The sequence below is a fragment of the Centrocercus urophasianus genome, unplaced genomic scaffold, assembly GCF_019232065.1.
Source record: "Centrocercus urophasianus isolate 14NV4802_14NV808 unplaced genomic scaffold, USGS_Curo_1.0 seq_23, whole genome shotgun sequence".
Lineage (NCBI taxonomy): Eukaryota > Metazoa > Chordata > Aves > Galliformes > Phasianidae > Centrocercus > Centrocercus urophasianus.
The window spans coordinates 12,447,389-12,474,018 of NW_024884789.1; the positions used below are offsets into that span (position 1 = coordinate 12,447,389).

The 26,630-nt window shown below is 38.8% G+C and overlaps 1 protein-coding gene across 5 annotated transcripts in view; it reads left to right on the forward strand.

Annotated features, from left to right (window-relative positions):
- TCF12 (transcription factor 12) overlaps window positions 1-26,630 on the forward strand; it is a 151,166-nt gene that overhangs the window by 70,852 nt on the left and 53,684 nt on the right. For all 5 annotated transcript variants that reach the window (XM_042824408.1, XM_042824409.1, XM_042824410.1 and 2 more), the window contains exon 6: window positions 11,298-11,362. In XM_042824408.1, the coding sequence (XP_042680342.1) occupies window positions 11,298-11,362 (65 nt within the window). The remainder of the gene's footprint in view (window positions 1-11,297; window positions 11,363-26,630) is intronic.

A 26,630-nucleotide genomic window follows, 5' to 3' on the forward strand; every position in this document is an offset into this window, starting at 1 on the left:
AATTATACTTTAAAAAGCTGTACTGGATTCATTCATCTTCCTCCTGCATGCCAGGCCCTGTGCATGGTAATCACTGCCAGGTGGGAATTTTCTGTGGACTTAGAGAAATTGTTGCTTGCATTCTTAGTGTAGAAAAGTCCGTTGTTTTCTATTGCTGCTACAGTTGTGAAACGATAATATTAGGAAAACACAGGATATGCCTACAATGCTGTTGTTTAACAGCAGCAACAAAAACCACAGGAGAATACTTGTTCCATATTTGAAGCAGAAGGAAGCATAACATCGTATCTGGTGTGCCAGTGAGCTGGTGGATCTTGTTCATGTACGGCCCACCAGCTAGAAAACACTCTGATAGGGAAAGGTGCACCAGTGTTGCAATCAGTTTGATGAATTTAAATCTGTAGATAAGAGAATTCTTTCCAGGAACAGTAAGGAGAGCTGACTGTTTCTTCCTGGCTTCATGAGGAAACTAAAAGTCAAAGTCAGCAAATATTTAATAAAATTGAAATGTTGAAGATAGCATTTGTGTTCAGTGTTGGTATTTGTTACCCACCGAGGAGTTTCTGCAGAGCTGTACCAAATAGCATGGTGATTCTTCCAGGCTGCAGTAGTGCCTCCCTGCATCCAGTGAATGGTGCTCTGTGGTTTGTAAATACAGCTCAACCTCACCTCGAAGCCAGGTTTGGGTGTAAAGAGCAATGAGTTTTTGACTTTGGGTTTGCTCGTGTAATTTATTAATAACTGTTGCTGTAGTCTTACAATTATAATACAAATTAATGGTTTTCACTCCTATTATGTGTTTTTGTGGAACTTGGTTGGAAGAGAAGTCTTTCTTCTTGGCAGAAGGAAATGCCTTTAGCTTATATTTCCCATCTGTTTCTTTCTGGGAGAGCAGTGCTGATGGTGCTGGGGATGGATGTGCTCTGCTCTGCGTGGGCTGCTGCATGGCAGTGCGGTGGGAGCGTGTGGGGACGGGAGGGGGAGCCCGCGGCACGGCTGTCAGCCGGGAGGGCAGGGCCGGGGGCCTCATCCTGCTGAGTTCCCTTCATGCTGTTCCAGTCGTTCAACGTGGAAGGCTCGTCTCCTCCTCGTCCTTGAGTGCACACATGCTGCGATCCGACTGTTTGAGGGGAGCGTACGCTATTACTGTATTTTATGGCAAAAATGGAAATGCATTTCCGTCTGTATATTCTAAAGCAATCACTTTTTCCTCTTAAAATAGGGCTTTCCTTAAGTTGTAAAATGGTTCTTATTGACGTGCGAGGTTGAATTTTTTTAAGCACCTTGAGTAGACTGAGAGATGAGTCACCGGTTGCGGATCAGTCAGCAGCCCCCGCTGCGCTCTGAAGTGCACAGCTCACGTTGTGCGAGCTGTCCCTGCTGAATTTGGTTCATTCATATACTTGGAAGTACGTAAGTGCTTAATTGCTTCACTGAATTGGTGCCTAAAAATACTTTCAGTAAATGCAGAGAATTGTTTAGCTCCTTTTTTCAGCTTTGCGGAGCTGTGATTGAGTCAAGGTTTGTGCTAAACAGTCTGAAAGGGTGAGTGACAATGTACTTAAACTGAACTTGCAGCAGATGAAGAGCTGTACAATGTGGGGCAGGATCCAGCTATTAGCTAACAGAGGAGCAGACTGTCTCCTCGTGGTGCTTTTTGTTGTAAAAATTTGTCTACCTCGGTGCTCTGTTAAGGGAAAGAGGCAGGCCTGAAGGGTGAGTGCTGATCCTTGTTTCTGAACTGCCGTATAACTTTTTCCAGACACCATCAGTCCCCTCGATGTTTTTATTCAAAATTTCACTTGCAGCAGGTGAGTTTGAATTGCAGCGATGGGCAAACAGTTTGACATTCTTAGGTTAGAAACTTGATAGCCAGGCAGCTGCAACTGCTGCCTAAGTTGCTGATTCTGATTCTGTGCTTTATTCGGCAATTTGGAAGATTTCGCATTGCTCACTGAATCGAGTGGCTTTCATTTTGAGACACAGCAACCATCAGGGTTTGAAATGTTTGAGCTTGGCAAGAAGGGACTTGTCTGTAAAGCAGTGAAATTGCATTGGGGAAATACGGTGCCTCTGTTCACCAGAGGCGGGCTGAGGTACGCCGCGAGCTGCTGTGAGCTGCAGCTGCATTTACCATCAAACACGGAGCTGGGGCCGATGAATGTTTTGTTTTTAGTGTCATGGAAACTGTGAGCCAAAGAATGGATATTCTATTCATCTGGGAAAATAGCAGTTCGCTGCGTAAAATAGCGCTTGCTTCCAAAGTGGTCCTTAAAATAGACTTTGTGAATGTGACCCTGAAAGTAAAAGTGCAGCCATGTAAATCACCTCAGTACTGCTTTGTTTTTTATTAGAATATGCATGTGAATCAACATAGAAGTAGTGAGAGTTTTAAAATATAATGGTAGTGTGGAACTCTCATCAGTTCAGTATTTCACAGTGCAATTTCAAATCTGAAAATGGAGAGATCTGCACATTTCAATAGCAGTTGTAATGCCATTTATTACCTTTCTTTTTCAAGTGCCTTGCTATGAGTTTGGGTCATCATTCAGTATCATTTGCTGTTTCATGTAGCATACCAAAACACATAAAACTCACTGCAGAGAAGCGGGTGTTCAGGAGAATTCCCTGCATGCAGAAAAGGAAACACAGGACTGGGATTTGCTCTGGAATAAATAGTTATTTGTAGTTCACAAGCGTTTTTGTGGAGTCAGCACAGGTATGTCATAAGGAATAACGGATTCCATTTATTTGGAAAGCCTAAATTCATTTGTTTTGCTTAAGTTGTGATGTTGAGTTAAAAATATGGAATTTGAAGTAAAGTGAAACCAACACAGGAACAGAAATAAAAAGTCATTACCCTGCCTGGGGGGGAGGGGGGGAGGAAGGAAGCTGAGAGAAGGAATTGGAGGAGCTGAAGTGATTTGACTTAAGTGAGAGGAAGTGGGATGGATTTGCCTGCTGCAGGACTTCAGTATCAAGGCTCTGGAATGGATGAGATCATGTACAAAATGGATGTGAGGCCACGTGAAGGCAGTGGAAATCTTTCTGTTGACTTTTTTGCATTTCATGTTGGCCCATTCCTCTGGAATGCCTGTGTCCCTCTGAGAGGTGATCCTGCCTTTGAATGTACTAACTGCTTCCCCTAAAATGGGGCTTGATGCAGAGTCTTTAGGGTGCACTCTGGCTATTCCACCAGGCCACTATAAAGACACGAAGCAGGACCCATATACATAGTTGGTAGTGACAGCATTACAGATGAAAGGTGCTTGAAAATTTGTAAATTTAGGTTGAGAGCTGCGTAACAAGTTGAATAGAAGCTTGAAGTACTGCTGCTTGGATGAGTGACTCAAGAGGAAGTGGGAACACAAAGAAGACTTTTATCTAAGTGTTTACAGATGTTTAATATTAAGGAGTAATGTGTAGTTCAGAATTTACAGCAGAGATGGAGGAGACTAGATACAGAATGGGAAGGTGTCTTGGAAATAATTACAGTCTGTGTGTAAAAGTTTTCTATAATAATATGGAGGGTCAGCAGTCTCCATTTTATAACTTAGGGAATTTAAGTGCCAGGGCTAAAATGTGTGAAAAGATGTAAAAATTGAATTCTTCATTTCACCTTTTAATCCCGTAAGCCTGGCTTTCATTTTGCATCTCTTTGAGATACCATTATCCCGTATTCCTAAGTGCAGCCTAAACGTCTGGGCTTTCCTGTCCAGTGCCTGAGCAGATTCCCAGTGGGACTTACAGTAGGTAGTGTGCCTCCAGAAGGGCTGCTGAGGGTTGGCAACAGGGAAGTTTAGGATAATGTTGAAGGAACATTTCATAGGCACCCTTCTCCCCAAGATAAATCCAGCTACAAGCTGGATGGCTCAGTCCTCTGGGCATCTTTTTGTGTTTCAGTAAACAGAAATGCAGCTTGCTTCCTTACCTGCAGAGCAGAATGCTCTGTATTTGTGACTGATCTTCAGTTGTTTTCATCTGCTGACAAGCTCTGAATTAGTGATGGTGCTCTGCTTACAATTGCATTCTGAAGCTTGGTCTGACTTTTAATCCCTTAATGCACTCTTATTTTAAAATAATAAAATATATATATTAATTTAAATCATCCTGGCTTTTTGTCTAAGTGTTTTATTGTATCAAATCAGGAACCTTATGAAAAATCTGCTACATTGTAAGCTGGCAGAGTCTGCCATCAATGTAAAAAGATACTTTAGCACCTATTCAAGTGGAGTAGAATTATCATTAATCCACCTAATTCTTTATTAATTAGATTTCATTTTAGTTATATCATTATTTATGGTGTTCTAGCAAGGCAATAAATTTTACATCTTTTTTGCTCCCTTTAAATATTATACAACTTTGCTTTTTTCCAGAAATATTGCACTTTGTAATGTTCCATGCCTTAGTGGAAAAGTGTTAATATTTCAGAGAATTACTTGGTTTATATTTGCAAAACTTTATTTTCTGAATCCTCTTTTAGCCAGGTTATCTGGACCTGTTGTTATGGAAGTGCAGAATGTTAGCACTTGCTTTTACATTTTCCTTGCTGTTGAAATAGAAAGTAGTTCATCATTTTTATTCGTGTTATCATTCTTATAAATGAATTATCAGTGTCGCCGTGAGTATTCCTTTTGTTCTTAACATGCTGGGGAAAGTGTTTTCCTGCTGTAGGTCAGTTGAGGCAGCACGGTGATTCCTATGGAAAGTGTGTATAGCCGAGCAGTGCTGCAGCACGCACTGATACTTGAAGTTGCGCTTACTGCACTGAGCCGTGCACAGGGTTTCTCGGTGTTCTGAAACCTGGGGCTTGCTCCCACCTTGACTGTGTGTAGATCTGGACTGTTATTGTTACCGTTTCTTCAGCCACATTCCCACGGCTGTTATGATCTCTCATGAAGAAGTTTTTCTTTCCTTCTCTATCAGGAATGCCGCTTGACTCCCCTCCCGGAGTAAACAGTGGACACGTGTTTTCCTTTGTCACTTTTCGTGACTTTATAAAAGCGTTCACCCCTCAGGTTCCTTGGCAGTCAGGTATCAGTGTAGATAAGATGTCTGTAGATGAGGCAGTCGGTCTGTGTGTGCGGTCTATCATTTACAGGGATCACAATTCAAGTGTTTTATTTGTAGGTAGTTACAAGTTAATTCTCTGTTTAGCTCCATTACTAATTTTCCTTTCTGTAACAGTGATCTTATCATGCAGTTATCTCCGTGTTTCAGGTCTCAGGACCTAGATTTGTGCACAGTCTGAAGTCCCTTACTCTAAGTACTGGTTTTGTACTGAAATAAGAATGCTTGTTACAAGAGAGAGAGAGATGGAGAGTCTCTTTGCTGATGAAGCCAATTTGTTTAATGAGAACGAGTAGATCTTGGATGCCGAGATGAGTTGTAACTAACTCCAGAAGTAACTCTTAAATAAAATAAAAAAAGAAGAAATTCAGCAATTTGTAGCAAGCAGTGTCACTGAAATGATCTTATCAGAAATAAGTGCAGCATTCTGTTTTCAAGTGTAGGTTCTCTACTCATTTCCAATTTTTAAAATGCACTTTAGACTTAAAAGTGTACTTGATCTTAAAGTCACTGGTGGAAGCTGAGTGGTTCTTGTCCTTAAATCTGGGCCAGACTCCATACCAGGAGAGCAGGTTTTTCTAGTTAGCTGTGAGTGGTGACTTTGTTAACTGTTTTGACTTGGTTCCTGGGAAATGAGATGAGGAAGATGGCAAAGGAAGAAATGTTTAGCAGACAGAGTGCAGAAACTGGGATACTCTGGAAGTACATGGAGTGGATGGTGATTAAAGTGCCTTTGCACCACTGATGTGGAATAGGAATATATGCATATTTGTGCACTATTTGCTTGTTGTCTTCTGGAGTTGTACGTTCTATGTTTTCCTTTATTTTGTGTAGAATCTTAGTGTATTAATTGTTAGCATGTTTCTCCCACCGAATGATTTGTCTGTGTAGCACATATTCAGATAAGGCCTGGGGTAGATCTGGTGCTGAAGAATTGAAATTAAATACATTGAACAGCTATTCAAAAATTGTTTGGTTCACAGATAGCTCATATGCTCAGGGGAGAAGAGTGTTCATTCTTCATTTAAGAGGTCTGTACTTCCTCTTTTCCCCTTGCCTTGAATTACTAATGTATCTTATTGCCAGAGATTTCATCCCCTTAGAGCATTGCAAGCATTTGATTTGTTATTTAGCACAGTATCAGCCTTGCAAAAGAAGGGCTGGGAGTAGTAGTGAGCCAGGAACCTTCATATATCAGCCACTGATGGAACAGAAACATTCTCAGTTTGACGTGGGCATATAAATTACAAGTTCATAGGGTCAGCCCAAATATAGTGTGGAATTTAGTCCACCCTTAGCTCCTGTGCATTTAAAATACATAAGAGCATTAATAAATTGTTTTTGTAGCATAAGATCTGTGCAGTGCTTTTCAGACTGATAAATTATTCCATCTTTTCTTAGGAGTACTTACAAATCAATGGGATGAAAATGTCAAAAGTGTGTCTTTGTGAAGCAGGTTCTATAATACTGCTTCACACGGTGACATTATTACTTTTTTAAAATATTGCATTGAAGAAGTTACAAGAAATCCCTTGGTTTCTGTGTTTAATGTCTTGATAAATGTACTCTAAGATTTATTGCCTGCTCAGTTCCATCAGTACAATTTTTACAGTGGAAGACAACTGCAGATGCCCTCAGCTGTAAGTATAAAAGAACTTCTGAACTTACCAGTCCTTGGAAAACACAATTAAAAAATGTTCTGCCCAAATGTCAACGAAAGCAGTAATTTAGTTTTTGCTGTCTGAGGCGCTGCTCCTGAATTACAGCAGTTATAATGGGGAATTGACTCCAGGTGACTCCAGCTTCAGCCTCTTCATACTTGGTATCATTTAGGTATAGAAAATACTTGATCCGAATAAAACCAGATGGAACTTCATTGCAGAAGTACGATGCTGTCTTACAAATGAAAAACTTATGGCATTGTGTATCCCAGGAAATTTTGGGCAAATCTGAGATTGGACATTTAAACTCCATGATCTCATTCCAAATTGTAATCTTCTTGCAGAAAATTGGAGTTGTGTTGTCCTCCAAAATTATGACCAAAGAAAGAAGGAAGGGACAAATCTGTAATTTCTTTGTTGACAGTTCTCAGGCAATTGACATTTTGTAGGTTTGCCTTATTAAATGTAAGACTGTGGATGTGTTTGTAAGACTTCGAGGATTATTGATTGGGAAGCTGCTTTCAGTCACAAGAAGACTGAGCTAACATGGAGCGTATGATAAGATAACAGCGAGGTTAGGAAAGTGATTACGACTGGGAACCTGCTAATCACTGACCTCTGTAGGGATCCTGTAGTTTATCACTAATCTCACTTGCACTTGGCGTTTTCCTGTGTTGCTGCTTCATTGTTCATAGCCGAGTGAGTAATTTGGCTTGGGATGAACAGGAGGAGGGTGCTGCAAGTCCAGCAGCTGCACTTGCTGGCACTGGCTTGTTAAACATCGTCAGCGTCGCCAGCAGCGTGCTTGGCACGCCTTAGCCCATAATACTTAAACAAATCGTTGTGACCAGAATAGGAGGCTGCTTGTTTTAAGCACTTTCTTCAAATTGTGTAGCTTCGGAACTGTTTCATTTTAATGAGTTTTGGTCACAAGTATTTAAGGAAGAATGTGTGTTACATCTTTATATATATGTGTGTGCAATGTGTGTATTTAAATTATTAGGCAAGAGATTGTAGGCGTAATACAGATCTACTAGCTGAAATCCTGTAAACAAGTAGATCCTCATAGCAGAAGGTGGTGAAGAAATGGCACCAGCAGTTCTGGGGGCAATGTCAGTCACTGCTAGCTCTAAGAAGGCAGTACACTGTGTTTCAGAGCAGAGCTGCGTTTCTGTGTTCTGATCAGATTTACTTTTTATAACCTTACTGAAATAAATGTGGAACAAGAATGTTTTTTAAAGTTAACAAAAATTTAAAGTAAAACAAAAATAGACCTGTTCTCAAGGCGGCAAGGATGGTATTCATAAACTTTTCATCCTTCATTTTCCTTTTGTAATGAGTTGTAATACCAAGTGTAGAAAAATGTTTAAATATTGCGCTGAGCTTTTTGCATCACCCATCGGAACGTTCAGTTATGAAGTGATTTTGGAGTGGGCTCTCTGTGTTATCAGTGATGAAGGGATGATTAAGAAGCATGATTTAAAAGGTATTTCAGAGATTGCTGCAAGATTCTTCTGCGTGCGAGGGGCAGGCATGCTTCATGTCTGACAGACAGCAGCTGCCAGCTGTGGTCACTGTGGCATGCATTCAGGCTGGATGGCAGACATTGCTTTGCTTGAAAAACACCAGTGCTTCCCATACTGTTGAACAAATAAATTCTTGGGAAATGCATAGAAAAATCTTCAGTCTGCAAACAGTTAATTATGTGGGACTTGAAGTATTTTTTTTGCAGTTATGTTCTGTCATCCTCTCATAAACCAAGTGATATCTACAAATGGTGGGTAAATGCTTTTGTACTACCGGTGGGCATTTGTAACGCGTTGGCTGGAAGCAGTCCTCAGCTGAGTTAGTGTGGAGCTGCTTTCATTGACCATCACGTTGTGACTTGCTGGTTCAGTTCGTTCTGTGATAAGAACGTTTAGGCTGCACAGCTGTTGTACAGATAGATTTATGGAATACAATTCCTTGAGCAGTATCAAAAGCTTTGTGAAGCTGGGAGCGTGTCAGATAAGTGATTGTGGGAGAAAAAGTACTATTTAGAAATGCTTTATAATGCTTTTTAATTGGCACGAAATGTGCCAAGGTTTGAAGTTTATGAAGTTAGGGAACATTTGTGATTCAAGCTGCTTAGTGGGAATTTCTCAGTTTGTATTCGTTTGAATCTGCAGCTCTCGAGCTGTAAGCCTGTTAGGTAGTGATTAGGACCTCGAAGTTTTTGTTGTTGACAACACATGAAACTTCCTAAAAATAAAAATGCAAACTCACTCGGGGTCATTGAGAGTCACATGCCTCCTGAGTTGTCCTCTGCAGATTTAAGATTTGTGTATACAACCGGCCAAATTATTTTTAAATGTCTGTTGCTTTCATTCAGAATTCATTAATTTGAGTTCCTGGATGGAACTCAAAGCTCAGGGTTACAGAGCCACTGATACAAAGCCTGAAGTAAAGTTAACTGTGATGCTGCTTTGTAGCAAGGTGAAGATTTTGCCTCTAAAATGGTGGCGTGGAACTATTGGAGACCTGAGTCGTCTCTGAGTGCTTGTGCTGGGAATGTTTGGGATGCTATCTGGTATCTGATCCTGCGTTGCTATCCAAACCTTCCTGTGAGAAGTTTGTTTGAGCACAAGCTAAATGGTGACTTGCTGTAGCAGTACTTCTCAATAAATATTGAGACCAATATTTAGAGCCAAATTCATATGGAGTGGGATACTGTACTCAGTTTCTCCTTAGAAAATGCCAAACTTCTTAAGTGATAAGCATTTAAATACCACGATTTTGTGTTCTTATCTAGCAGTTTCTTGCTTGTTGCACAAACTGTAATTTAAAGCATGATTTTTCAAGTTTCTGCAACTGACTCTTTTTATACAAACATTTCTCCTAAAACCTGCCTGGAATGCTTCATATTTCAGCTGAAGTTGTTTATCATATGATTTTAAGATTCTCATTTTCTGGAAAGAAAGTGCTGAGCTTGGTTAATATGAGCAGCATGATTCATGCTACTTCATGAAATTTTGCATGCTAAGTATTTTATTTGTTTGGTGCCTGGTAGCTCTTAGAAGCAAATTGCTACAGCAAAAAATGCTAACTTCTTTCCTCTTTGTTACAGCAGTACGACCATTTTTCAAATGAATTGTTGTTGACCAGGCTACGCATGGTTATCAAGATGATAATCTTGCAGAGATATTGTTCCGAGAGTGCCCATCTCATTCTTCCCCTTCACTTACAAGAGGTGTACGTTTCTAGTGAAGAATAAACATAGCCTTCCCTCATATGAAATGGCACTTGCCGTGAAATTTTTGCCAGTAAGGTAGAAAACGAGAAAGAACAAAGATCTTTTTTAGAATTACAGTTGCACCAGTATAGAGCAATTTAACACTAAAACAGACATGTGCAGGGAAAGCTTTTCTTCCTATGAAGACTGGACAATGTACACGTACTTCAGAAAAGAAAATTCCTACTTAGCTACAATGGCTTTCATTTTCAAATCTCTGAAATATTTTATGGTTTTGAATAGGTGGCTACCATGGTTTATTAGTGCTTATCTTTTGGATAAGTCTCTGGATTGGTGTTACTTAGTTCTGTGTCATAATTAAGGAAGTCATATTCAACTGGTATGTTCTATTACATCAGTATTTGATGACTGCCTGATTCCTGACATGGTTGAGCAGAGAGTTTAAAAATAAATCAACAGAACTGATAAACTTCTGAGTGCTACTGGAGAGCTTTCACTCTGTTCTAATATACAGGCATTTCGGTTGGTTGGCACAACCATCAAATACGGGTCTAAGTGGCTTTTCTGAAGCTTGCAAACTTACTACTAGTGTCTTACAATGCAGCAGCATCAGAGGGCAGCTGCTCTGCATGATGTACTGCATTCAGTACGTGCTCCTGACAGGCAAGTACTCCATATAAGACAGAAGAGTCTGCTTGGTGGTCTTGACCAATTCTATTGTTTGGGTGGTTTTCTGTGTGGTTTTTTTTTTTGTTGTTGTTGCTTTTCCAACTAGAATTTATACAGAAAAACAAGGGATTTTTGAGGATTTGAGGGATGAGTATGAAGACCTGAATGAGTCAGCCATTATTTAAGTTTGGTGTTGGTTTTTTTGTTTGGAATTTGGCTTTGTTCTTTTGTGTGTGAGTTTGGTGGGTTTTTTTACTGCTTATTGTATTTGTCACCTAAGATGACACTGGCTGTGTGCTAGTTTGGCTGATAACAGAAATGGAATTGCATTGAGCCTTTGTCCTTACAATTGCAACATAGTGACGGGAGTATTTTATAATAATTAGAAAAAGATTGCAGTAGTTCTTTCTTTCTGATTGACTGTATAAGAAATGAAATCCACAAAGTATTCGTTGTCTGTTACAGTAGTGTTGATTGTGCATGCTAAGCACAGATGTATCTAGAAGCCTACTCTTATTCATGCAACTTAATTTTTGTAATTAACTATGTTGCTAACAGATTTTCTGTAGTATATGTGTATATATATGTATGTGTATGCATAACTGACACAGGTAATTCAGCAAACTTTTAAAAATAATCTAATTTAAATTCTCTTTCTTTTACAGGAAAAGCCTCAGATAGAGGTCCGTTTCCATTGTATGGTAGAGATACGGGATTGCCAGGCTGTCAAGTAAGTATAGTGACGATACAATGCAATTACAGTAATTGGAACTAAAATTGAGACACACAGATACCATAAACAAGAATGTATTCCATGAACTGTGGACTGAGTTTTCTGGTTTCTGTGCTGTCAAATAATCTTGCACTTAAATCCACTTAGGAGATTCTCACTCTTTGTGCGAGTGGAACTGGTTCTATTGCTCTTGACACTGAAATCTTACTTTTCAATAGAAGGGAAGTTGTTACTAATTTGTACATTGTGTTTCAGTTGTGTGCGTAATCTTTTCATTGCAAGATCAGTTTTCTCTACCCTTGGAAGTTTTCTATTCCTCTCTCTATATCTACCAACAGAGCTGCAGACCAATATGGATTTTACATCAGGATGAGTTTGGGATACTTGGATTTTTCACAAATGTCAGCAAATCTCAGCTTTTTAGATAGAGCATGACTTGTTTTGCTGAGTTAAGAAAGAAGTCATTTGTACCCAGAACCTTTTCTTTGGATCACATAGCACGTTTCCTTCTGTTTTGTTTTGTTTTTTGCCAGCTCACGTAATGATGTTTAAGCCTTGTATTTTTCAGTCTTGAATCTAGGTTTTTGAAAGTGAAAGCTGTTAACAGAAGTTAGCCTGATTCCAAACATGGTAGTGTCAGAATCTGGTGGAGGTGTGATAATACTAGGAGAGGGATGTTGCAGATAATGCATCTCGAAGCAGTGAACTGCCATTCTGTCTTGTTACAACTGAAATCTGATAATGTACTACTTACATTAATTCAACAGGTCTTTCTTGTTGAAGCAAGGCGTTGTGTTCGTAAGTTAGATACAAGAAGGAGTCTTAATTTAATATAAATATGTTTGTGAATCTGGAAGTTCTGGAGATGCTTCCAGAGGTGATCTCTGATAGAAACATGTAGCAGGAATGTAAGAGGAGCCTGTCTTTCTTTCTTTCTGGGTTCTTTGACAGAGGATCTCTTATAAACTTTTTGGATATAACCAGAGATATGTTACAAAGACTACTATTTTGCCGGGGGGACAAGAAATCAGTTGCATAAGGGAAAAGCTTTTCTGTAGGGTATGTTGTTGGGTGTCGTTTTTTGCATTAATGGGTTTGTGGAGGGTTGTTTGGTTTCTTCTTTTTTTGGGGGGGGGCATTCATTTCTTCACCTGTCTCTGGAAGAAGAAGGTTTCTAGGATGACTGATTTTGAATAATTACTCATTTTGATTTTAGCTTGCATTACTTCTGTTTATGAATTTTTGAATAAAAGCTCATTCTTCATCTGTGAATGTTAAATCTGCTAATCTAGTGCTTCATACATGTTCGTTTCCATATCCAAGCAGTAAGAGAAAGAATTCCTATTTCAGTTGCATGGGCCTGTGGGGAGTAGACAAGGAGAATCAGGAAACCGTGCTACTACTCTGCTGTCTGTTTCCAAGTATGATGCTTGCTGGAATGTAATGATTTTATACTTGAACAATTAGAATCACAAGGAAGATGTCAACACTTGAAATTATTTACAAGCAGCTTGGACAGCACATCCAGAAATCAGCATTTGGAATCAGTAGTTCGAGAATCTTAGTCTTGCCTTGTTTTGTTTTTGTTTGTTGTAATTTTGGTTTTAAATTTCACCTGATGGATTTTTGTGCATCATTGGACTCTGAGGTATGAAAAATCTACCAGGCTCATTGTCCCAGACAGACAAGAAAAGAGAAAGATGAATGTATTTTAGACTCTGCTGTCATCATGAATTTAACTGATTTGGGCACTGTTGGCAATAAAATTATGCAGATGTTGTTTTCTTCCTAAATTATTTTGACGTAGTGGAGGATTGCAGTCAGTTCTGCCTTGACAAGTTAGACACTGGTTCCTTTTCAGCACTTTATGAAGAGACAAGAGGAAGATGGTCTTGCACTTGGTGATGGGGGTGCCACTGCTCTTTCATTGTTCCTTCAGTTGTGATATCTCTGCCTAAATTCCTCTTAATTAAATTTTAAGATGGAAGCAGACACTCATGTACAGCAAGTGACAGTAATAGTCATCCTTCAGCTTTATTTGCTGTCTTGAATCTAGCCCCTGAGATGTGAGAAGCTGTAACAACATATTCCAACTTGTAAAGAGTGAAAAATATCATGTCTTAAACACAGAAAAGAGAATCTCTTTGCTCAGCCATGGGATCTGAGATCTATATGTGCAGAATGCACTGGAGTGGTAGAGCTTACATACTGTCCACTAGGATCAGTAGTTCTTTTGATTAGCATTTTTATGTGTTGCTTTCCAACTCAAACTTTCCATGCTGCCAGTTCTTCTTGTGCCAGGAATGGCTTTTCAATATGCAGTTTGCTTTCTTACTGCTATCATAGGGAACATAGTTCACTAGGGAACTCTTCTGCTGGAGATTGTGTGCACCTTCTGAGGAATACAACGTTGTTGGGACTTCAAGTTTTCATAATTAGATTATCTAATATTATATCATATTGTTTTGTGGTTTTCATGCGCTTTTAAATGAAGAGAAAATTATTTTTATGACTCCAAATCATCAACTAATATTTTTTGGAACATGATTCTTCTGAAAAGTAGATGGACATTTCCCTTTTTTGAATAGGTTCAAGAGTGGCTTGGGAAGCTTGAATGGGCAGCGCCATGTGGCAATGCGGGTCCTAATGTTTCTTCTTTTATTAAGAAAGTATCATTCTCATAGCCTTTACTGCTTTTCAACAACACATGTGACAAAGAAAGACTGTATGGGGGTGAGCTTTCAACAAAATTATCAGGAAAAGCAGTATACTTCAGATTCAAGTTTTGGACTTGACATTGTTTCCAGTCTAGACCGTGAATTACTGTATTAATGTAATTAGAGTTGTTCAAATAACTCCTTATGTACTATGCTTAAATATAACAATTTAAACTCAACATTAGTTTGGAAGCAAACTAATTTCCACATTACTCCTTCATTAAGTTAATGTTCTGTATTACAAAGCAGGTTTGTTAACTTTGCATAAAATTCTCTTATGCGTTGTGATAATGAGTAATTTCTGTTGTTTGGCTTCTCACTGAACAAAGTGCTTTTATATCTCTTAGCTACTTCTATCTATCACCATTCAATATTGTTTTTTACACATAGCTATTTCAGTGCCAAAATCTTAACGTGCCTTTTACTTGTATGTATTCCTTTGATATGCTTTCTACTACTTATCCCACAGTTTATTCTTTAGTATATGGGGAAAAAGTTATTGTGGGTAAATCTTTCTATTTTTTATAGTTAGGATAATTAAAAATGTCGATAGAATTAACTTTCAATTAGATTTTAATTCAATTTAAAATCATATTTTACTTTGGTCTTACCGGTTAAATCTGGCAGTGTTTGAGATCATTTGCTGACTTGGATTTAGGATTTCTTCTTTATTTTTCTCTATATGTGTGTGTGTATTTATGTGTGTCATAATATCCATTCATCACTGTGGATGCCCCATCCCTGGAGGCATTCAGGGCCAGGCTGGATGTGGCTCTGGGCAGGCTGGTCTGGTGGTTGCTGACCCTGCACATAGCAGGGGTTTGAAATTAGGTGGCCGTTGTGGTCCTTTTCAACCCAGGCCATTCTATGATTCTATGATCATAAATCTCTGGCAGTACCCAGTATGCAGCTCTTATTCTTGCTTACGGTGTTGGAAAGTGACCACAAGGATGAAGGTCAAAAGCAATCCGAAAATGTCGTTCTGACAATCCAAATAAAGGATCAACTGCATTGTCCCAGATCCTCACATAGTTGAGTCTGCAGAGGTTGTAAACCGAGGTTAAGATGGTGGAGGAGCCCTTTGAAAATCTAATAGCATAACATAAATGGAGTTGATTTTACATCAGATCTCTTTATTTCATTTTAATAGAGTATATGTAAGAGTGTCTCACAGTGAAATGCTGCTAGAAAAGCTTATGCTCTGTTTTGGATGTTCCTTGGTAGGTTTGCATCCCAGTAGAATTTCAGTGCTCTAAACTAGATGGAGTACCCCATCTAAGGCCTTACCATTTCTTGTATCTTCCTCACCATGCTGTTAATGTTTGCCATCTTGTGTTTGCCTTTTTCATAACAAACATCCAATCTCTAACGTGTTTGGTTGCTGATGGTCTGCTTGAGAAGCCTGAATTAGCACATTGGTTGTGTGCTCCAAACTGCTGTTTTATAACAGCTATGCTGTGTCTTCAGCGGTTGTAGTTGTCCTTCTTTCCTTAGTTTCTCCACTGCATGCATTGGAGCTGTAAGGTGGTCAGCATAATTAAGCTGAAGATAGAAAATTATTCGTGACATTGTGCATAAAAAGTAGACAGTATGGATTTCCTGATAGATGGAAATAAAACATTTGTTATCCCTTCGTAGTGATTTCAAATCTGTGTAGTATCCAGTGTGAGGAAAAAAATGATTGCTAAAGACAGTGGATGTTAGCAGAGAACTCAAGAACCAGCATTCGTTAGATTTTGTTTAAAATATAACCTTTTTATGGGCAGATTTATCTTAACTTATTTTTTTAACTCCCTGATCTGTGTGCTCCGTATGGTGATGAGGCATTTCAAGCGTTATGAAAACCCATTTAGAAAAAAGCTTAATGAAGAATAAATCTGCAAAATACGTAATTGTTGGAAAGAACTGTGAGTTATATTTGGCTGAATGCATTTCACTTATGAAGTAAAATTATAAACATATTCTGTATTAAATGTATACTGCTATACAGTGTATGAAATGTACACATCTATTTCATGCAATGTGAAATATACAGTAGTGAGAAAAGTGTGTATGAAGCATTTATGCTTCGTATTTCATTCACTACTGGTAGATTATTTTTTTCTAACTCAATTCTGGCTGCTGTTAATATATGCATTTTACATCTATTGGCAGTAATTCTTCAAATTCTTTGTATTTTGGATGGGCAAAAAAAAAAAAAAAAAAAAAAATCCAGTAGAAAGATGGTCCATCAAGTGTTTCCAGTAATACTGCTATTCTGCTTTCCTCAGTAGCTGTCAGCTCTGCTATTGCTGTGAAGTTAATGTGAGGTGACTCATTTAGCAGCACATTATTACATCATTGGAACATGATGTAAGGCACATCAAGCATTATTAAATTAGCCTGAATTTTGCAGTATGACAGTAACATTTTATGCACATTAGCACCATACTTAGTGTTCCTTATGGGAATATAGTTCAAGTAAACATATTAAGACATAATTTCAGATTGCTTCTCAGGATTTCCCAATTTCTTGTTTATCAGGAACAAAATACAAGCTTCAGTCAAATGTTAAGACAGATTTAGTGGCATGTTTAGTGTTTCATGAATTACTTTAAATATATGCTGTTACTTGAACAGTACCTCGGAGAAATAAATGGCTGATTTCTCTTTGAATCTAAGTTGGAACGAGCTCATCCATCTGCCATCTTTGTTCTGATTTGACATTGAGCGTTTTGTCATTTACGTACTGCTCAGAGCTAAATCTCTGTATGCCTGACTCGTTTGTGCTGAAAAAATACTGCAGAATTTAATGTGGTATAGGTATTGAGCGATGGGAATTCATACTGTTTTTGTTTGGTTTTGAAAAACCATGACCTTTGTGGTTGTTTATTTAATTACAACTTTCATCGCAACTGAATGTGAGACTTTAAAGGTTGCATCTTGTCTGCAAGAATTAGCCATGTGTTGAAGAATAAATTCAGTTATTCGTGATTATAAGTTGAGGGTTCTTAACATCCTTCACGCGCTGGGGAAAAAAAAAGAAAAAGGTTCTTTGTGTATAGAAAGTGTGTCTTACCAGATGCACTACAAGAACTTGGAAGTAAACCAGTGTCCTTAGCACCTATTTTTTGAACAATTTAACAGACAACTTTGGCAAAAGAGATGTTTGCAAGTGCGTGTTTCCTTGGCATTTGCATAGTCGGGGCAAATTTAGCCTCTTTCGAATTCAGAAAAGACTTTAAAGTCATTTAATCGAATGAAAACCTAAAGAGCAGTCCTTACTACAATCCCACAGAAATAAGTATCTCACAGGGCTCTCCAACATCTCACACAAGGGAGCGTTATAAAAGCAGAGCAACTCTTGAGAGTGAAATTATCAGAAATTAATGCAGAGAGCAATTTTGACCAAGATAAAAATGTGAAAACGTAAAGAATAAAATACAATCAGATAATGTGTGTTCTCACATTTTCCCCCCCGTTCGCTGCAATTGCCTTTGGCACGTAAATATTTCATTCTGACTCCCTAGATGAAGTAAGTAGGGTTGTTTCTTTTTTAAAAAATCTGGTTAATGGGAAGCAGTACCTTTGAACAAGGCTGTATATGAGTCACAAGCTGGAGACTGTATAATGTCAACTGCAACTGAAAATAAGGCACATACTGCTTGCTGCCTGGCTATTCTGATGACAAATTTGAGTTGTCTAGAGGAAACATAGAAACTTGCTCATAATGTGCGTAGGCAAAAATGGCAGACTTTGTGTTCCTGGTAAAGCAGAGAGGCAGAATGAAAGCAGGTATCCAATGCAGGATGTAGTTACTAGCTTGCTGCATGAGGAAAAGGGAATAGAATTCTGAATAGCACAAACTCAAAAAGTATTCTTTATATATTTAAGTTACATAACTGTAAGATGTGTAAAGTAGAACACAGAAGATTTGACTTTTTTTTTTTTTTTTTTTTTTTTTTTAAGTAAAATGTCAAGTAGAATGGAAGAAGAAGCATGCAGACATGAGTACATTAGGAGATAAGTATGTATGAAAATACATGCAAAGCAAAAATGAGATTTGCTGACAAATGGAAAAGCAAACAGTATGAAAAATATAATTCAAAATGCATGGTTTTTTTTTTAAGAACAAAAAAGTTGAAGGTGAAAAAATGAGTGATTGTGAATACTGGGGTAGAATATTGCTTTGCTGGTATATGGCAGCTGAGATGTTACTTAAAATGTGAGTCGAGGAAGAAAAGGGTGTTTTTCACAAATCACAGCTTAAAATGTGGCTGTTATTCACATGTGTATGAAAGTTTCCAAACAAATTTCTCCATTTGCAAGTGTCGCCCTCAAACAGCAGCATGGATATCTGTCTTTGCAGGTGCTCCTGGAATGCTTAGCCAGCTTTCTAGTGGTCCCTTACTCTAGTACAAGGGCTGTTGCACCATGTCACTAACATGCTTCACCACGGCTTTATGGATAGGTCTCTCTGAAAGTAATGCCTCCTATTTATTTCCACGGAAACTACAACATATACAAAGAGCACAATAACACTGCTTGATAGAGCAAATTCTCAGCTACAAAACATTCTTTTTCGACTGGTAACTCAGTGGAGTCACCACCACTAGCTATGCATTTTTGTCAGCAATGAACAGCGTATGTTGCTAACAATGTGTACCAGCAGAGGTGACCCACTAAAACGCACCACTTACACTTTACTGTGCTGACATCCACTGCTTGGGCTCCTTAAAGGTTCAGCAAGCATTGATGTATGTCAGCGGGTGCAGTTTATTCCACACGAAGGAATTCAGTTCTATGCCTTTGCTTCATGTGCACTTGCAGTCAGACACCATTCTGTCAGACTGCCCCTCTGCTGCCATCTGTTAGACAGCAGCAACATGTAATGAATATTCCGTATTGGTGGGAAGTCTGCTGTCATACCACCAACATCTGCCTCTGATGTCATGTGCCCGTGTAGTAAAATAGGAGGTGTTACTTTTGGAGCAGCCCTTGTATGCCGAGGCATGGTAGGCCCTAGGTGTTGGACAGCTGTTGAGAACAAATACGTCGGATGTTTCTCCATCGCTCTAATGATCAGTTCTTAGTTTCTTCCTGGTAACCTGATGTGCAAACTTGAGAAATGCACTTTTCTCTTATGCACGTTTATGAAGTTTCAGGAGTTCTGATTTCTTTCTGTGGGAATTCTGTTCATACCTGAAACTTTTTAATTGCTCATCTCTAATGCTCTGACCCTACTTGTCTTCCTTGGGAGAAGTGATCAGACAGTTACTCTGGCTGAGGCTGTGCCTTCTGCTCCTGTGGTATTGTGGGGCAAACAAACAACTAATTAAAGGCTTCAGATTAATACAAAAATTCAGATAGTTACACTAAGAGTGAGAAATAGGCACCTTTAGACCACAGTTGAGAACAGGAAGTAATGGTGCAGCGCAAGGGATGCTAGAGGTTGGGTAATTCTCTCTGTTAGGCACATGGCTGGGGTGTTTCAAATCCCATTGGGCTTTTTTTTTTTTTTTTTTTCTTCTCAAATGGCAGGTAGTGGAATAAATTAGTAGTTGCTTCATATTTAAAAATGCAGAATATACATTTCAATGCATAAGGAAATATATATAATAAGGAAAAAAAATGTAGGCTGTGAATCTAATTATAAAATAGCACATATGCCACAGAGGGGTTCCCATTTTGTAATGAAATAAAGAAGATGTATTAGAATTTACTTTAGTGCTAATGAAACCTGTCAGATTGCATCAGCTGTGGAAACAAAATGCATTCTCTTTTTTAAAACTGAAGTGTCTATTAAACAAGAAAGCTTTTCCTCCTCGATGTTTTAGATGGATTTTTCGAGTGATGCAGAAAAGTACATGGTGTTCTGGGCCTTTCTTATCTGTGTGGCCTTAGAAAAGGCTACAAGTGGGTCCTTCCTGCCTCTTTTAAGGATCTGTAGAGATGCCTTAATGCCTATTTATATCCAGTACTGAGTTACGGAAGTATATATATACATACATATTTAAGTATGAGAGGGGGGAGGAGAGTTAGTACCAAATAACTTAAAAGCCAACAAACTGATTTTATTTTGTAAATTTTCTTTTTAATCTCTTCTTCTCTGACGCCTTTGACATCAAGAATCTCTCAAAGCAGATTTTCCAGTCTGAGCTGTGGGCCTGTTAGAAATGCATCTTCTGAAGGAAGCTGACACAGTGTTAACTAAAGTAGCAACCCTGGATGCTGTAGCTGATACTTTCTTAAAAGGAGGAGGTGCTGAGAGAGATACATTTTAAAAGCATAAGTTTTATTTTGCTTCCTTTTACTTCTCAAGTAAAATCAAGTTACTTTCTCTTGATTATGATTAATTAGAAGCAAATTACTGCTTGTGCTACTGGGAAAATCTGTCTCTCAGCAGATAGGGAGCTGCTTGCAGGCAGAACCTTCTTAGAAAGTTTTTTTTTTAAAAAAGTACTGGGCATAAACTCAATTTCTTTTTCCAGAGCTAGAGGTGTCCACCTGAAGTTAATCAGGGAAGACATCCCCTTGAACAAAGTGGGTAGCAGGTGTTGGGAATTAGTCAGCAGGGTTGAGGGATGCTATTTATAAAGGAGAAGCAGCTTTGGGAGAAATCATTTTAACTATCTACAAGAAGCAGACAAACTGTAACTTGTGTTCGTGCTTGCCTGTCTTTTTCTCACACTATTTAGAATTAGCAGATTTCCTTGCCTTGTTTTAATTTTTGATTGTTTGATTATGTTGAAGGTTACAGATGTCCTATAAATCAGTAGATATATTTTAAACCTTGCTGTACAGGGAAGTAAGAAGCATTTTACACTGTGGAATGCAGAATTTCTAATTTATTAATTTATTTGCAGAATGTAGTTCCTCCTGCCTCAGAGTTGGGTGCATTTCAGTGACATATTTACAGTATTATTGGAGAATAAGGGAAAGATTAGCTCAGTTTTCTTAACTGTAGCTGGATTTAATGGGGTAGATTGCCCTTGGGATTTTCTTGCAATGTTTATTCTTTATGTTTCTGACTACTCTAACAGGCTGAGCTGCCATTTTCTTTCCCTTTCTTCAGAGAATGTTCCATCCCAGATTTTGCACCTGCAGAGGTTATTGCTTTCAAGATGAAAACTGGAACTGGGAAGGCAGAATTAAGAGTAACGTAAGCAGCCTGTTGTTTAGCAGTTACTGCCTGAGATGGGCAAGGAGTGGGGCTTGAACAGATTGTCAGTGAATGGAAAGAAATAAGATGATTTTCCATTTTGACTCCTCTTTCATGGAACTAAGCCATCCATCTTGCATTGGTTTTGAATGTGTAGCAGAGTGTTTTTCAAGATGATAGTGCTTCTAATGCCACAGGTTTCTGAAGAAAAGGAGGAGAAGAATAACAGCATTCACTGGGAGTAGATGGGACAGCACTACTTTATCTGAAGATAAGTGTTCACTGGGCTTGCCAGTCCATTGACTAGCCTTGTGTTGGGATTACCTTTCACTTGATCATATATGAAAACATACGTGTTTTGCATGTTAAGTCCCAACAGTTGCTGTATTTTTTTGAACCCTCATTATTTTACACATTTTCTAACTTAGTGCTTGACTGTGTAGGAGAGGGGATACACAGCTTTCTCACCATGTAAATGAAGCATTCTACAAACCGTGTGAAATCTTCTAGAATTATTTCGCTGAAAATGAAGAGGGAGAGAGAGGGAGAGAGAGAAGCAGGTGCAAGGATAGTTTGAACCTTATATATCCTTTATAGCTCTCTTCTGTAAATAAGACTCAGCAGAAGGCCTTTTATATTATTGATTTATCACGCTTGTGTATTGTAAACAGGGAGAGAAGAGAGAAGGCTTGTACAAAAAAAAAAAAAAAAAAAAAAAGAATAAACCCTCAGCTGTTTCCTTTCTGACATTTTGCAGTTCTCCCCCCAAACCTCCTGCTTTTGTGTTGTCACAGTAAGGAAGACATTCAAATTATTGTTTTCATAATGTAGCGAAAAGATACAAAGGGAAGGAGCCTGACCTGTAATCACAATGCTTAGTAATGCCTTGCTAGATCGCAGTGAGCAATGCAAAAATACCTTGCCTGGGGGAATGAGTAAAGACAAGCTGAGCCAGCATAACCTCAGGGACTGGACACTGACATCAGCAGGGTGCTGCTTTTAGAAGTGGAAGACAGAATTTGTAGTCTTGCAAGTATGTGATATCGGTGTGGGGAAACCATTGTCACATAAGAGAAGGAAGGTATTTGTTTAAAATAGTTGTATTGATTGGGTGTTTTAAAGTTGTTTAGATGTGGAGGAAATGCAGAATGTTTCTTTCCCTTCACATTTAATCTTTACTGCTCCCACTGCTTAAAAAATGTGCATAAACTTCTTCCTGTGGTGTTTTCTTCTCTGTTCCTGTGCTCCATCTCAGTAATACTGCATGCACGTGAACAGATTATCCGTAGCAGTGCATATACGTGGAATAAGCAATATATTGATACCTTGGTATTTTTCAGAGTTAATGTTAATTAGGAAGACAGTAGAACTAAATATCTGTTGTTTTGTTTATGATGTTGCATCACTTTAGTGTTTAGTACCCTAGGTAGCTGTTTTTTACTCCAGTGAGCTAGATTAGCGTGATTACACTGGCAGGATGCAGTTGATGGATGACTGTCATTATCTTCTCAAACCTGCATGATACTTTAGGTATAGGAGATGATAATTAAATTTTCAAGAGACTACATCGAGATTATAAGATCTAAGTATCTTTTTTAAAATGAGGAATATGTTTGCAATTATCAGTGTGTTGTTAGAGGACCCTCTCCTGAGGTGTTTTATTAGCAACCCCTGATTTCCTTTAAATTGATCAAGAAAAAATACTTAAGTTATCATATAACGCTTCAGTCGTTTTGTTGTTGTTGCTTTTTTAATTCTGATTTGTTTCTACTCCTGAAAGACGAAAAATGGATCAAATCTATTGGTAATGGCTTGAAGAAGTACAGGTTAGCACAATATATTTAATGAAACCTTGTTTGAGACAAAACGCTAGAGAGGATCATAATTAATGCCTCATTTTCTGCCAGTTGCTATTGATTACTCATTCAAGGTCCCTTTGTTCTCAGACTGGTAACGCTATTTCACATTACAATTTGATGGTATTCTGAGGATGAGATTCTTTAACGACGTACTCGTAATTGCAAACATATCTCTAGAATTTAAATTTGAAATGAATTTACGTTATATGTCAGTGTTGGTTATTTTTTCCAAATTCACCTCCTATGTTGGAGTGCATGTTCATTAGAGGTGCCTAAGTTTGTGGACTTACATGAAGTGAAATTGGACATTTTCTGTATTAATTGTATTTTTGGCTTAAACTGGATTCTGTTGAACTCAGGTGAATGGTTATTTGCGTCCCAGTCCTCTGTGCTGCACTAGTATCTCACAGAGCAATTATTTGTCCATGTTTAATTTTGTGCTAGCTTTTCCTTTGAAGTTGCAGTAACAAGATGCACAATTTAAGTGGGGGACCTTGCAAGTTTAGCAGAGTTTGACTTCTCCATTTTGCTGTATTCATTTAAACTAGTGCGTGCATGTTGTCAGATGTGTTCATAGGGCAAGACATACAAAGTATCAGGACACACTTTATGCATACTTGAAGTCTTCATCCATCATCTTGTTCAATCAAAGCAACAAAATGCTTCTGCTCTGTTACTGCAGTATTTCGGGCTTACAGTAAGACAGGAGCTGCACTTCTACTGCCTGTTCTGCATAATTCTGAGAAATGCTGAGTGAGTTTGTCTCCAAGTATGTCCTAGTTTCTCTCTTTCATGGAATTTGTGCAGCTGCCTTCTGCCTGCTAGTCAGGAAATGAGGATTGGATTGAGATGAGTATTGTTGAGTTATTTTGCTGTAGTGAAATGATGTATCTAAGCCCCAATTGCTATATAAACGCTTAAGTGCTTTGACTGTTTGCCCCCCTTAAGTAGGAGCCTCTCTACTGGGACCGAATGCATAAACTTCTTGAAAAAGAAGCCAATTCCAAAAGCTTGGAAAAATAAAAACTAGTTGACTAGTTTATTGAGGTGAGAGGGGAGTTGTAACTCTTTCCTGTGGAAAGGGATCTGGGGTTTCTGCCGTATCGCAAGTTGCACATTGGTCATCAGTGTGCACTGTGAGCCAAAAGGGCATGGCTGGCAGCAGGGCAGGGGTGCACCAGGCCTGATGCTTCAGCTGGGTGCCTGGGGCCGTTGTGCCACTGCTAGCACAGCCTCACCTTGTGCACTGTGTGCCCGTTTGGATGACACAGTGTAAGGATGTTAAACTATTGCAGTGTTTCCAGAGGAGGCCATCAGGGACGGTGAAGTGTCTGAGGTGTCAGGAGTAGCCAAGGTCCCCACGTTTGCTTGGCTCAGAGCAGAGGAGACTGAGGGGAGGCCTATGGCAGTTCCTCACAGGGAGCGGAAGGCAGCGCTGAGCTCTGCTGTCTGGTGACAGTGAGAACAGTGAGGGAACAGCATGGAGCTGTGTTGGGAGAACCAGGCTGGGAAGTAAGGAAAGGCTCACTAGAAGGTGGTGGGCATGGAACAGACTGCCCAGGGCAGAGGGCACAGCCCCGAGCTGCCAGAGTTCAGGAGCATTTGGACACAGATGCTCTCAGACATAGGGTTTGATTTTTCAGGTGGTCCTGTGTGGGGCCGGGATCCGTGTGTCATCACATCCTGTGAGCCCCTCCCAGCTTGGGTTTTTGTATGATTCTGTGAACTCTCATTTCCAGAACAGAATGCATTTTTATGCCAACACAATAGCCCTGTCGTAATTGGTTGCGTGTAAGGGGCTATTGCTTTTTATTCTCAACCATGCTATTCTTTTGATAGAAAAGAATGAATAATGTGAAGGCACGTAGTTGTGTTTGGATCATACTGTTTCACAATTTGGCTTTGTCTGCTACAGGAATCTTAGTTCTTAAAGTATTTGCTAATAGGTTTGCATTTTAAAAGTAAACATAAGCAAGATTTGAACCACTAAAAAGGCTGATTCCTGGAATGAATCACAAAGCCAACTGTATATAACAGATTTTTGAAATGGTAAAACTTAATATGCAATAAGATAACATATGGATAGTATTTGTTTAAAATAAATGAATAAATGCTCGTATGTATTTCAGCATAGCTTGGCTTTCCTATCTGCATATAACCCAAACGCTTGAGACCCTCAAGGAGTGTTGTATAAGGACATCTGTAGGTTTTTACTTGTCGAAATTTTTTACTGTCAAAGCAAGGAAATCAAAGAGTTGTTTACCAACATATTAGAACTCTGCTGGCCAGTGTCCTTAGAGTTCACTGAAGGCAGAGTGGTATTTTGGCATCAAATTGTGCCACTGGGATTGTAGAGGCTGGAAGAGTTAGACTGTGTAAAAGAAAACTTCCAAAATAGTCAAATTGTTTCTTATTTGTATTCTCTTTGAATCTTTGAAGGAATCAGTTTTAAAACCATTTAAAATGTGTTGAGTGAGGAGCTCTTTCTTTTGAACTCAGGCATACCATTTTGATATAAGCATATGGTTGATTAATTTTTTAGTTTGAAAGGAAACTAGCTTTGCTTGGAGATAAATGCAGCTGCAGTACAAACTTACTTGTTGTCTGTGGCAAAGATGCTTCAAGATACAGAGATGTTGCCAGGGTGCTGCTCATCCTTCCTATGTAGATCCGATTCTCTTCCTTCCATCTCACCATTTCAGCAGTTGAGTACGTGACTTTGTTGCATTTCATTTTTCTGAAAATAGCTTTCAGGAGAGGCACCCCTGTATTATGTTTGTCTAAATAGCAGCCCTTGGTACTTGTTCAGTTTTGTTTTTTAAAATGTGCCTTTATTTTGGGGCTCAGGTCATGCCGTTTGCCTTGAGGCTATCGAAACTTCGGCTTTTTCTGAAAGAGATTATCTTGAAAAGTAAAGCAGCATGTTTACCTCTTTTCTCTCTTCCAGTATCTTTGGAATGGGGATTGTTATATTCTTAGTCAATTGTAATAAAAGTCTTTTCAGGGTGTGGTTTGTTTTTCTTAGATTAGTTATTGAACACGCATTCCCTTGGGAGAATACTGTTTTAAATAAGTTCCTGTTTGTTTCAAAGCTGGAAATATGCCTTACAAAATCCGAACACGCAAAACTTTAAGGACGCTGCCTTTTTATTTATAAGAGCAATCCAACTCAGCAGTGTTCAGGAGAATAACCAGTCATTGATTATTCTTTAGTAATTGGATTCGTACTTGGCAGATGAGGTTCGGATTGAGAGTGACTGTGCTCTATGGAGAATGTTGCAAACTCTGTGTAACCAATCTGCTTCTGTGCAGGGGCTGGGGGCAGCTAGGCAGGAGGAGCTCGGTGCTGGTAATACAAAGCCTTTCTGCTATCCTCAGAGGTATTTCTGTATTCCTTTCTTTATCAGATGCCCTTAGGAAAGGATCAGTCCTAATCAATATTGCTTCTCAATTGGTTCAGACAGGCAGAAAAATCAATAAGATGAAGTAATGACATCTATTTTTATTTTATTTGGGAAGACTTGGGAACAATTATGAAATTTTAAACA